Source organism: Hemiscyllium ocellatum, chromosome 5, assembly GCF_020745735.1.
Source record: "Hemiscyllium ocellatum isolate sHemOce1 chromosome 5, sHemOce1.pat.X.cur, whole genome shotgun sequence".
Lineage (NCBI taxonomy): Eukaryota > Metazoa > Chordata > Chondrichthyes > Orectolobiformes > Hemiscylliidae > Hemiscyllium > Hemiscyllium ocellatum.
In genome coordinates, this window is record NC_083405.1 from 129,233,415 (window position 1) to 129,246,769 (window position 13,355).

Consider the following 13,355-nt stretch of genomic DNA (forward strand, 5'->3'; position numbering starts at 1 on the left):
CACTCCCCTCCAGGGCCTGTACGTCCTTTCTCAAGTAAGGAGACCAAAACTGTACACAGTACTCCAGGTGTGGCCTGTACAGCTGCAGTATAACCTCCCCACTTTTAAACTCCCTCCCTCTGGCAACGAAGGACAATATTCCATTTGCCTTCTTAATTACCCGCTGCAGCTGCAAACCAACAATATTGAAGGTCGGTGCAGGCTTGAAGGGCTGAATGGCCTCTTCCTGCTCCCTCGTTTCCTATGTTTTCACCCACTCAATCTGGTTAAGGAGATTTTCTGCATTTTCATGCCCTGGTATTGCAAATATCTGATTCATGTTAATGTTTTTGAGGTAACATTTAGTTCTAGGAAGATTATTGTTACATAAAATGCTGGCTTTGGAGATGGCTAGAACTCCTAAAGAAATCACAGTTCAAAGGTAACTCTTGTTTGTTAAATGAAGTCATGTTATAAAGGACAGTGTTATGAAACAGCAAGAGGACCTACTCAGCTAAAGAACTGGAGGCGTGATGTCGGAAATCCTTGCAGTAATGACAGTCCAGAGAGATGTTTTATTTTAGGAGTTAGAGCTAATTTGATTTTAAAATCTAGTGAGCCCCAAAAGATTGTAAACCTCATTTACTTCAGTAGATCAAAGAAGAAACTGTAATTAAACAATTTAAAGGTTGATTTGAGGATAGCCCAGAGCACACTGTGTTGACATGGAGCTGGGTGGAGCTTAGACAGACTCTCTAGTTTCAATCTATCTGGGCGTTTGCTGGGAGAGGTGGTTGCAGTTGTGATTTGCAGCTGCCTGAGTAAAGTTAACCAAACGACTACTTATATCAATAGGCCTGAGCTACAAGCAGCTAATTAACTTCACAATTGACAGTGTGGAATGTAGGCAAGACAAACACGATTTTCAGGGAAAGGTGGGCACTGCAGGGAGTGGAGTGTATCATTTCCCCCTCCAACTCTATTTTGATCCCTGCCCTCCCCTTCACTGTTTGATCACACAGCATTGCCCTTTGGTGTGAAGGGCACTGCTTGTCACTGGCCACTCGGGAGTTTCTTTTCTTCCTGGTGGTGGAAATTTGAATAAAGATTCACGCACCTTGTGTCTCACACCTGCACACACACAACAACATGGGTGCTGGGGAAAATATGAGCACTACTGCAGTTAGGGGGTAGTGTGGGGGTAAAAGAGAAAAAAATAAAAGGGCAGGTCCTCAGTTTGGGGCACTGACTAAAAAAGTATAACTGGGAGATTTAGAGTCTCCTCGGTTTAGAGCACTGACTGTGTTGGCTGGTGCTATAGTTAGTGTGTTACTGCTGAAAACAAATATAGGCAAGACAAACCCTCAGGATTTTCAGGGAAAGGTGGGCACCACAGGGTGTGGAGAGTATTATTTCCCCCTCCAACTCTATTTTGATTTAATCTCTGCCCGACCTTCACTGTTTGATTACGCAGCATTGCCTTTGGATGTTTTCTTTCTACCTGGTGGTGGAAATTGAATAAAGATTTGTACACCTGTTGTCTTTCACGGTGTCTCGTGCCTAGAGACACACAACATGGGTGCTGGGGAGAAAATTTTAAAAAAATATATAACCAGGAGATTACAATCTCCTTAAAAAAAAATTAAAGCAGCAGAGGCTCTTGATGAGAAGGGCACTGCTCGTCACTGGCCACTCTGGTGTTTCCTTGCTTCCTGGTGGTGGCAGACAAATAAAGATTTATGCACTCTTGGTTTTACATGGTGTCTCACACCTGCACACACACGAGGACTGGGGAACAAATAAGCACTACCGCTGTTAGGTGGCAGTCAGGCGAAAGAGGGTTTAAAAAAACATATAACCAGGAGATTAGAATCTCCTCAGTTGAGAAAATATATCTAACCAGGAGATGAAAATCTCCTCAGTTCAGGGGACTTACTCTGAGCTGACTGGCCACACAGCCAAGGGGTGCGGCTGCTGCCGGTCTCTGCTGAAGAGGAGAGTTTCCTTTCTTTCCCCTTGTCAAGGAAGACATTTAATTTTTGGTCTTCTTTGTTTGTTTTGTTTTTGTGTTCATTTTTCTGGGCTTATTTCGCTTTTTTCTCTTTTTTTCCTTGAATTTGAGCTGTGTTCAGGTACATAAGCAGCTACCCACTACTGCTGCTGTTAGAGAAAAGAAGAAAAGAATATAGCCAGGAGAACCAAAAAGTTAATAATCTCTGGATTACTACCTGAACCATGAGAGAAAAAAAAATAGGCAAGACGAACCCTCGAGATTTTCAGGGAAAGGTGGGCACCGCAAGGAGTGGAGTGTATTATTCCCCCCCTGTGATCACGCAGCATTGCCGTTTGAGAAGGGCACTGCTGGTCACTGGCCACTCCAGTGTTTTCCTTCTACCTGATGGTGGAACTTGAAGAAAGATTTGTGCACCTTGTGTCTTTCACGGTGTCTCACACCTGCACACACACACTATGGGTGCTGGGGAAAATATAAGCACCACTGCAGTTAGATGATAGTGTGGGGGCGGGGGGTATAGGAAAAAAAAAGTTTTAAAAGAAAGGCGTGATGTGGGGGGGGTGGGTTGAATATAACCAGGAGATTTAGAGTCTTCGCAGTTTAGGGGACTGACTCTGAGCTGAGTGGTTAAAAAAAGGAGATACTACTGCAGTTAGGCAATGGTGTGGCGGGGGGGGGGGGGGCGGAGAAGAAAAAAATTTTAAATAAGAGAAAAATATAGGCAAGACGAGGTGGGAGTGGAGGTGTGTGTGTGTGGATATAATGAGGAGATTTAGAGTCTCCTCAGTTCAGGGGACTGTCTCTGAGCTGGCAGGTGCCAGTGTGTTCCTAATACTGTTGGTTGCTGTGTTTTGGGGGAGGAGAGTTTTCTTTTCCTTTCCCCTTGTTTAGGGAAAGGGAATAAAAATAAGCAATACGAGAACGCAGTTTGAACTTTGTGATGGAACAGAGGCTGAAAGATTTTCTAGTTTGAAGCTCATGAAAAAAGATATGTCTACAGGGCATCTCACTATGTCTTGTGGCAAAAGATCACAATCAGCCAAAAGTGGCAAGTGATCTTTGTCTTCAATGTGAGATCCTTTATTCTGGACTTATGGCCACTGGTCCTTGACTCTTTCACAAAGGGATGATCTCCTTAATGTCTCCTCACTATATTCTAATGCTGTTTACTGGTGTTCCAGTTTCCCTCACAGCCATGTTAACAGCCAACAAACTGTGGTGTGAGATATAGTTGAGATTGAATGGACAAGATCGGTCTAACCAATGGTGATGGGTGCTGTTATAACACACTACGAGCCATTCAGAACACTTACAAGTATTGACTGGTATCATTCAGCCCAACATCTGGTGAGTGGAGTTTTTGAACCAGGATTCGAATGATACAGATGAAGAAAATAAAGTTTACCTAAAGATGGAAAACAAGGTTAAAACACTCAATTAAGAGATAGGAGTAGACTGACAATCCCATTGAGCGCACTCTGATATTCCATCTGATCAAGGCTGATGACATGCTTCACACTTTCACACCTACTCCGTCAATTCCCAAACAGACTAAAAATCACAACCTTAAATGTATTCAACAATGAAACACTCACAATCCTCTGGGGTGCAGAGTTCCGAAGATTACTCACCATCTGTGGGAAGAAATTTCTCCTCATCTCAAACTGAAATGATTGCCCACCTCTAGCCAAAGAATATGGCCCTGCATTACACCCAGCCCAGCCAGGGTAAATGGCCTCTCAGTATCTACCTTGTCAAGGTCCTTCACAATCTTGAATTGAAATCACCTCTCGTTCTTCTAAAATCCAGAGAATACAGTCCCAATTTACACAGCTGCTCAACCTAGGACCACTCTCTTAACCCAGGGACCAAGAACAGGGAGGGTGGATAAAGAGGAGGGGGCGGAGCATTGCTAATCAAAGAGCTGCAGAAACGAAGGTTGTTGAGGAAGGTATGTCTACTGAGTCAGTATGGGTGGAAGTTAGGAGCAGCAAGAGAACAGCTGCCGCATTGGGGGTTTTCTACAGACCACCTAATAGCAGTAGAGAGATTGAAGAACTCATAGGTGGGCAGATTCTGGAAAAATGCAGAAGTAGCAAGGTTGTAGTTATGGGTGATTTCAACTTTCCCAATATCGAATGGGAAGATGGTTTGGATGGAGTGTCAGGTGTGTTCAGGAGGGTTTCCTTACTCAGTATGTAGAGGGAAGTGGCCATTTTGGATTTGGTGCTCGGCAATGAGCTAGGACAGGTGTCAGATCTCGCGGTGGGAGAACACTTTGGCGACAGTGATCACAACTGCCTCACATTTACCATAGCCTTGGAGAGTGAAAGGAGCAATTACCGAGGGAAGATATTTAATTGAGGAAAAGCAAATTATGACACTATCAGACAGGAGTTGGGAAGTACAGACTGGGAACAATTGTTCCACAGAAAGGGCACAGCAGACATGTGGAGACTATTTAAGGAGCAGTTGTTGTGAGTGATGCACGAATCTGTTCCTCGGAGACAGGTAAGAAGTGGTAAGATTAAGGAACCTTGGATGACAAGAACAGAGGAGCTTCTCGTCAAAAGGAAGATGACAGCTTATGTAAGGTGGAGGAAGCAAGGATCCAGCACAGCTTTAGAGGATTATAGGCTTGCTAGAAAGGAGCTCAGAAATGAACTGAGGAGAGCTAGGAGGGGGCATGAGAAAGGCTTGGCAGGAAGGATTAGGGAGAACCCCAAAGGCATTTTACTCTTACGTGAGGAATAAGAGAATGATCAGGGAGAAGGTAGGGCCATTCAGGGATAGTGTAGGGAGCTTGTGCGTGGAGTCTGAGCAGATAGGGGAAGCCCTAAATGAGTTTTTTGCTTTGGTTTTCACCAAGGAAAGGGACCTTGTTGTGAACGAAAACTTAGAGGAGCTGGGATACAGTCTTGATCAGATCAAGATTGATGAAGTTAATGTTTTCCAAAATTTCTAGCACATCAAGATTGATAAGTCCCCAGGGCCAGACCAGATTTATCCTAGGCTGCTCTGGGAAGCGAGAAAGGAGGTTGCTTAGCCGCTGGTGAGGATATTTGCCTCCTCACTCTTCACAGGGGTCATACTGGAGGATTGGAAGGAGGCAAATGTTGTTCCTCTTTTCAAGAAGAGTAATAGGGAAATCCCTGGCAACTACAGACCAGTCAGTCAGTCTCACGTCTGTGGTCAGCAAAGTTTTGGAAAGAATTCTGAGGGATAGGATTTATGACTATTTGGCAAAGCATAGTGTGATTAAAGGCAGTGAGCATGGCTTTGTGAGGGGCAGGTCATGCCTCACAAACCTTATTGAGTCCTTTGAGGAGGTGTCAAGACAGGTCAACGAAGGTCAAGCAGTGGATGTGGTGTATATGGACTTCAGCAAGGCATGTGATAGGATTCCTCATGACAGGCTCATTTATAAAGTCAGGAAGTATGGGATACAGGGAGATTTGGCTATCTGGATTCAGAATTGGCTGGCTGACAGTGGTTGTAGATGGAAAGTATTCTGCCTGGAGGTCAGTGTTGAGTGGGGTCCCACAGGGCTCTGTTCTTGGGCCTTTGCTCTTTGTAGTTTTATAAATGACTTGGATGAGGAGATGGAGGGATGGGTTAGTAAATTTGCCGATGACACAAAGTTTGGAAGTGCCGTCGATAGTAGCGAGGGCTACTGCAGACTGCAGCGCGACATAGACAGGATGCAGAGCTGGGCTGAGAAATGGCAGATGGAATTCAACCTGAATTAATGCGAAGTGATGCATTTTGGAAGGTCGAACTCGAATGCTGAATATAGGATTAAAGTTAGGATTCTTGGCAGTGTGGAGGAACAGAGGGATCTGGATGTACAAGTACATATATCCCTCAAAGTTGCCACCCAAGCGGATAGGGTCGTTAAGAAAGCATATGGTGCTTTGGCTTTCATTAACAGGGGGATCGAGCTCAAGAGCCACAAGGTTTTGCTGCAGCTCTACAAGTCCCTAGTGAGACCACACTATATTTGCTTTTCAAATTCTTTGTTAGAATAGGGAAGCTCAATGGAATTCTAGCTGATGAACTCCAGTGACAAAAAAAACTGCAGATGCTGGAATCCAAAGTAGACAAGCAGGAAGCCAGAAGAACAAAACAAGCCAGTCAACATCAAGAGGAGGAAAAGTCCTGAAGAAGGGTTACACCCGAAACGTTGATTTCTCCACCTCCTGGTCCTGCTTGGCTTGCTGTGAATTCCAGTGACAACCGATATAAAACTGGAAGAACTGCGAATGCTGTAAATCAGAAACAAAAATAGAAATTGCTGGAAACGCTCAGCAGGTCTGACAGCATCTGTGAAGAGCAATCAAAGTTAACATTTCATGCTGAGTGAACCTTCCTCAGAATCAGACCTAAAACGTTAACACCAGTGATAGCCTGACTGCTGTTATGTCCCTGACCACTCTCAGAAAATCGCTGGTTTGTAAAGAGTCAGAGAGTCATAGAGATGTCCAGCACAGAAACAGATCCTTTAGTCCAACTCATCCATGCCGACCAGATATCCTAAAATAATCTAGTCCTCATTTGCCAGCTTTTGGCCCATATCACTCTAAACCCTTCCTATTCACATACCCATCCAGATGCCTTTTAAATGCTGTAATTGTACCAGCCTCCACCACTTCCTCTGGCAGCTCATTCCATACACACACCACCCTCTGTGTGAAAAAGTTGCTGCCCCTTCAGTCCCTTTTAAATCTTTCTCCTCTCACACTAAACCTATACCCTCTAGATCTGGACTCCCCGCACCCTGGGGAAAAGACCTTGTCTATTTATCTTATCCATACCTTTCATGATTTTATAACCCTCTTTCAGGTCACTCCTTACCCTCCAATGCTCCAGGGAAAACAGCCCCAGCCTATTCAGCCTCTCCCTATAGCTCAAACCCTCCAACCCTGGCAACATCCTTGTAAATCTTTTCTGAACCCTTTCAAGTTACACAACATCCTTCCGCTAGGAGGGAGGTCAGAATTGGACACAGTATTCCAAAAGTGGCCTGTGCCGGAGATAAATGCAGGAAATGCACAGCAGTTTAGTGATGGAAAGGGAAAGGTTATCTAGGTCTACCTGGGAAGCTGACTTTGCTGAAGGGGACTCTACACAAAGCAACAACCCATTCTTTCTCAGGCTGAACCACAGTGGATTCCCAGTGTTTTCCCGAGATTCACTGATGCTATCATTCCACCGTTTCTGATGACCAATGGATAGAGAGATAAAGTGCATCAAAACACTAGCATCTCATCCTTGCAAGTGTAAGGAGACCTCAACATCAATAATATCAACATCATGGAAACTGGCTTCATGAAGAAGTGTACAAATATTTCAATAACATTTTCAAAAGTGCTATTTTGGTAATGTGCATTGAGTTTTTCATGTTGGAACAGTTGGAACAATCCTCAATGCTTTTGGAAAACAAAATATAGTTCAGGAAGATTAATGTGACTGGCTACTGAGTTAAGAAGGGGAGTCTGTAACGCTTTATGTCAATTAGAGTTAAAATCCAAGTGGTATGTTTCACACCCACAGCCCCTCCCTGATTTTAATTCAATTCTGCTCATTGCCCTGACAATGAGCACAGGCCTCCTTCTTCAAGGACAGCAATTTTCCCCTCCCATGCGGTCCCCTCCAGTGCATCTCCTCCACTTCCTGCTTGTCTGCTCTTGAACCCCACCTCTCCAATTGCAACAAAGACAGAATCCCCCCCTCCCGGTCCTTACCTTTCACCCCACTAACCTCTATAGACATCGCATCATCCTTTGCCATTTCCATCACCAGAGATATATTTCCCTCCCCACTTCCATCGGCCTTTCGGAGAGACCATTCCCTCCATGACTCCCCTGTCAGATCCTCACCCCTTTCCACCAATCCACACCGGACACCTTCCCCTGCAAATCCTATGCCCACATCACCCCTGTCACCTCCATCCAAGGTCCCAAAGGATCCTTCTACATCCATCAGAAATTTACCTGTACTTCTCACACGTCATCTACTGCATCCATTCCACCAATGTGGTCTCCTCTACATCGGGGAGACAGGATGCCAACTTGCGGATCATTTCAGAGAACATCACTGGGACACCCACACCAACCAACCCCAACGCCCTGTGGCTGAACACCGACTCCCCCTCCCATTCAACCAATGACATGCAGATCCTGGGCTTCCTCCATCACCAAACCCTAACCACGCGGCACTGAGGAAGAATGCACCTTTCACCTTGGGACCCTCCAACCACATGGGATCAATGTGGATTTCAATTTCCTCTCCCCTGACCTTATCCCAGATGCAACCTTCCAACTCCGATCCGCCCTCTTGAATGGTCCTACCTGTCCATCTCCCTTCCCACTTATCTACTCCACCCTATCAGCTTCTCCCTCACCTTTATCTACCTATTATATTCGCAGCTACCTTTACAGTCCCACCACCCCCGCCCTCCCATTTATCACTCAGCTCCCTTGGCCCACAAGCCTCATTCCTGATGAAGGGCTTATGCCCGAAACATCGATTCTCCTGGTCCTTGGATGCTGCCCGATCAGCTGTGCTTTTCCAGCATCACACTCTTCAATATTGTCGGGACAATGCCTTACTCAAATCAGAGCCATTCACATTGATCAGCCTGTGCTCTTTTAACTGACCCCTGAACAGGGTGCAGATACAGTAAGAGAGAAGCTCGGTGCAGGTTCTGTTGTAAAATTTATCAGAGGTGTGGAGGAACCCTTCTTCTTAGCTCATGACTGTAGCAAACATCTCATCCTTACCTCTCTCCGTCCCTCACCCTGTGCAATTCACCTGCCCACACTATTTTATCCTTGGAGGCTTCAGTGATGCTATAGAGGGAGTGCCGTAAAAGTTTACCAGACTGAATCCTGGGATGGCAGGGCTGACATATGAAGGCAGACTGGATCGGTAAGGACAATAATCACTGGAATTTTGAAGACTAATGGGTGATCTCATAGAAACATGTAAAATTCCATTAGGACCAGAGAGTAAATGCAGGAAGGATGTTCACAGTGACCAGGGAGCCCACTACCAGGATCACGATCTACAGATATGGGTAGGTTATTTAAGACTGTGATGAGGAGCAACGTCTTCAAACCAGGGAATGGTGATCCTGCTGACTTCTCTTCCACAGAATGCTGTTCAGGCCAAAACATTGAATGTTTTCAAGGAGTTACACATCGTTCTGAAGACTAAAGGGATCAAAGGGTATGATGAGAAAACAGGAACCAGGGACTGAGTTGCATGATCAGCCATGATCATATTGAATGGTGGTGCAGGCTCGAAGGACCGAATTGCTTACTCCTGCTCCTATTTTCTATGGGGGAAGAGTAGATGGCCAGTTGAGGTATTCAGAACAGTAATGAACGATCACCAGAAACAAAGTGTGGTGTCAAAGGCAGGAGATTGGGCACAAAGTTAAAAGGCTTGGAGAGTCGGTGCAGATATGATGGGCTGAATGGCCACCTTCTGCACCATAACAATTCTGTGAAGTATATGGCCTCCCGTCATCTCCTGGGATGAAAATCCCATCTTCCCATTGGCTTCAACCCAGTTTAAAATTCCCATCCAATAGTAATTTAAGCATGGTGTCCTTACCAAGATGGAGACTAGAATGGGAGCACGAATGATCCACCAGTATGGAGAGTCAATATTCAGCCAACATCTAAAGGACAAAAGAATAAACTGGCTTAGACTAAATGGATCCAGATATATCACAGAAACCTCAACAACTCATGTGGGTTAAATTAAACACATATTCGCTCCAACCAAGTCAAAGCTCTTCCACATTGGTCTCACCTCCTCACATCTACTCAACGGACTTCCAACCCAATCGCCCCTTCCTAATCTTTGGGTGCTGAGATTTAATTCCAGCACTGCCCTATTTGAGAGGAGCTAACTTCCAGCTTATTGATCGCATTGGTTCCATAACTCATTGCTTGGGCTGAAAATTCCTCAGATTATACTTAGTCACAGACACAGACTCTACCACCCACGTTGTCTATGCTGCCTCCTGGAACCTGAGCAGCATGTCTATTCCTCCCTTCCTCATGTGTTTCTCTAACTTCACATTCATGGATTGATTAATTACTCCCTGTAGTAGCAGGTGCCACATACCCCTCACTCTCTGGGATTTCCTTTCTATGTTAGGCCAGTTGGCAGTTAAGTGCTAACCACATTCAATGGACCTGGAGTTAAATGTGGACCACACCGGGTAAGGAGGGCAGTGGCATCCACCCGATGATGTGAAAAATTGTCCAGGTGTGCCCTGTACAGGAACAACAGGACAAATCCAACCAACGGGTGGCATGGTGACTTAGTGGTTAGCACTGCTGCCTCATAGCGCTAGGGACCCAGGTTCAATATCACCCGTGGGCAACTGTCTGTGTGGAGTTTGCACATGCTCCCTGTGTCTGCATGGGTTTCTTCCAGGTGGGTATATGAATAGGAAGGGTTTGGAGGGATATGGGCCAAATGGGACTAGATTAGGTTAGGATATCAGGTCAGTATGGACAAGTTGGACCAAAGGGTCAGTTTCTGTGCTGTACATCTCTGTGAAAGGCAACTTGGGATATTCCAAAAATCAATGATTGTTGTGCATAGCTTTCAATTTATTATTTGAATTTAGAGAATCCCAATGGTGCGATTTGAGCTCCTTAACCTAGGCCTCTACATTACACCTACACTATACAAACGCTGCAGCTGCAAGAGCAGGTCACAACTAGCATGTGTGTGTCTTTGGAAGCCACTATTCTATTTATTCATTTTGATCTTACACTACTGACCTCAAATTTTAAATTCCTCCAGAACAGAAAACATCTTCGCTACATAGAGCAAATTGAATCCTTTCAGAATTTAATTGGTCTGGAAAATCAATTGCCTTCCAACCTTCACTTGGCTGTCGAAATGAGTCTCGCCTATTTCAACCTGCCTGATAGTTACACATACTCCGTTCTGGCGTCAATCTTTTGACTCTTATCCTGCACCTTCCCCAGTGACTCGATACCCTTTACACATTGCTCTGATATTCTGAAAGGGGTCTGTCTCCTTCGCATTCAAGATAAGAGTCATGGAGACCTGTAGCACCAACAAGGCCCTTCAGCCCATCATTCCTGTGCCACACTAACTCCCTCAGTCAATGAGCTGACTATTCTCCCATCCAGCAGAAGCCGGCTGTACCCAGTATGGTGCCCACGAGAACACAATGTCAGATGCGTGAATGTTTGGCACTGCCCTCCAGGCACTCTGAACTGGAACTGAAAATCTCTCCACATTGTGAGTTCTGCTGGACTCTGCCCTGTACCGGAGTGAACACAGCGAACTTACCCGTCATCATCATAGTGTACTCGAGTAATGGTCCAGGGGACAATAAAAAGCATTGGAGTCCCTGGCAAAAGAATTAAAGAGAACTTTACTTCAGATACTATCAAATATGAAGCAGTCTGTTTAAATTCCATCCCATCCAAATGCTTGAATCCCTATTCCTCCACCATTAATGCTCAGTAGCAGCAGTGCAGACCATCTACAGGATGCACTACAGAAATTCACCATAGAGTCATACAGCATGAAAACAGACCCTTTGGCCCACTCATCCATGCTGACCCAGGGTTCCTAAACTGAACTATCCTATTTGCCTGCATTTGATCCATATCCCGGAGTCAAAATGTGTGGTGCTGGAAAAGCACAGCCGGTCAGGCAGCATCCAAGGAGCAGGCGCGTCAACTGGTACATGAATAGGAACGGTTCAGAGGGATATGGGAGCAGGAGAGTTGACATTCCTGATGAAGAGCTTATGCTCGAAATATCGATTTTCTTGCTCCTTGGATGCTGCCTGACCGGCTGTGCTTTTCCAGCACCACACATTTTGACTCTGGGATATGGGTCAAATGCAGGCAAATAGGACTAGTTCAGTTTAGGAACCCTGGGTCAGCATGGATGAGTTGGGCCAAAGGGTCTGTTTTCATGCTGTATGATTCTGTGGTGAATTTCTGTAGTGCATCCTGTAGATGGTCTACACTGCTGCTACTGAGCATTAATTTCCAACATCTGCAGTCCTCACTTTCTCCCACATCCCTCTGAACCTTTCCTTTCATGTACGTGTCCAAAAGTCTTTTAAATTCTGTAATTCTACCAGCCTCTACCACTTCCTCTGGCAGCTCATTCCATACACGCACCACCCTCTGTGTGAAAAAGTTGCCCCTGAGGTCCCTTTCAAATCTTTCCTCTCTCACCCTAAACCTACGCCCTTTAGTTCTGGATTCTCTTACACCAGGCAAAAGACCTCGTCTATTTATCCTATCCATGCCCCTCAGGATTTTATAAACATCTGTAAAAGGTCACCCCTCAGCCTACACGCTCCAGGGAAAACGTCCCATTCTATCCAGCCTCTCCTTATAACTCAAACTCTCCAATCCTAGCAACATCCTGGTCAATCTTGTTTGTACCCTTTCTGGTTTAACAATATCGTTCCAAAGCAGGCCGACCAGAATTCCAGACAGTACTCCAGATGTGGCCTTACCAAACTATCCTTAAACACACACTTCCACGTGGAAGGACAAGGGCAGTGGATAAATGGGAACACCACCCCCTGCAAGTTTCCCTCCAAGCCACTCAGCATCCTGACTTGGAAATATATCCCTGTTCGTTCATTATTAAAATCCTGGAATTCTCTCCCCAAGGGCATTGTGGGTCAACCTACAGCACGTGGACTGCAGTGGTTCAAGAAGGCAACTCACTTTCTCAAGGGGCAACTAGGGACGGGCAATATATTTTGGCCTAGACAGAAACACCCACCTCCTATGAATGTGTATAAAAAGATGGAACCAAATCAAAAATACTGCCGAATCTCCTCTGCACTCGCATCTTTCCTTAGCGTGGTGATTAGAACTGCACACAGTAATCTGACTAACACTATATACAGTTCAACATAAACACCTTACTCTTGTATTCAGTGACCTGACTAATAAAAGCAAATATACCTTCCTAGTCAGCTCACCTGCTAGTCCTATACCTGGAAGGAACTATGGAGATACACACCAAGGTCCCTCTGATCCTCTAGTAAAAAGTGAGGTCTGCAGATGCTGGAGATCAGAGCTGAAAATGTGTTGCTGGTTAAAGCACAGCAGGTTAGGCAGCATCCAAGGAACAGGAAATTCGACGTTTCGGGCCAGAGCCCTTCATCAGGAACGTCGAATTTCCTGTTCCTTGGATGCTGCCTAACCTGCTGTGCTTTAACCAGCAACACATTTTCAGCTCTGATCCTCTGTATGTCCCGGTGTCCTAACAACAACATATACTCTCATGTCTTATTAGTCCTTCCAAAATGAATCGCCTCATCCTT

The 13,355-nt window shown here is 45.3% G+C and overlaps 1 protein-coding gene across 1 annotated transcript in view; it reads right to left on the bottom strand.

Moving 5' to 3' along the window:
• The window catches only part of LOC132816243 (vasoactive intestinal polypeptide receptor-like), a 62,538-nt gene that overhangs the window by 12,709 nt on the left and 36,474 nt on the right, over nucleotides 1–13,355 (bottom strand). Inside the window, exons 6-8 of the mRNA XM_060825739.1 lie at nucleotides 11,342–11,402; nucleotides 9,614–9,680; nucleotides 3,307–3,398 (exon numbers count right to left, since the gene is read on the bottom strand). Coding sequence (XP_060681722.1) covers nucleotides 3,307–3,398; nucleotides 9,614–9,680; nucleotides 11,342–11,402 — 220 coding nt within the window. The remainder of the gene's footprint in view (nucleotides 1–3,306; nucleotides 3,399–9,613; nucleotides 9,681–11,341; nucleotides 11,403–13,355) is intronic.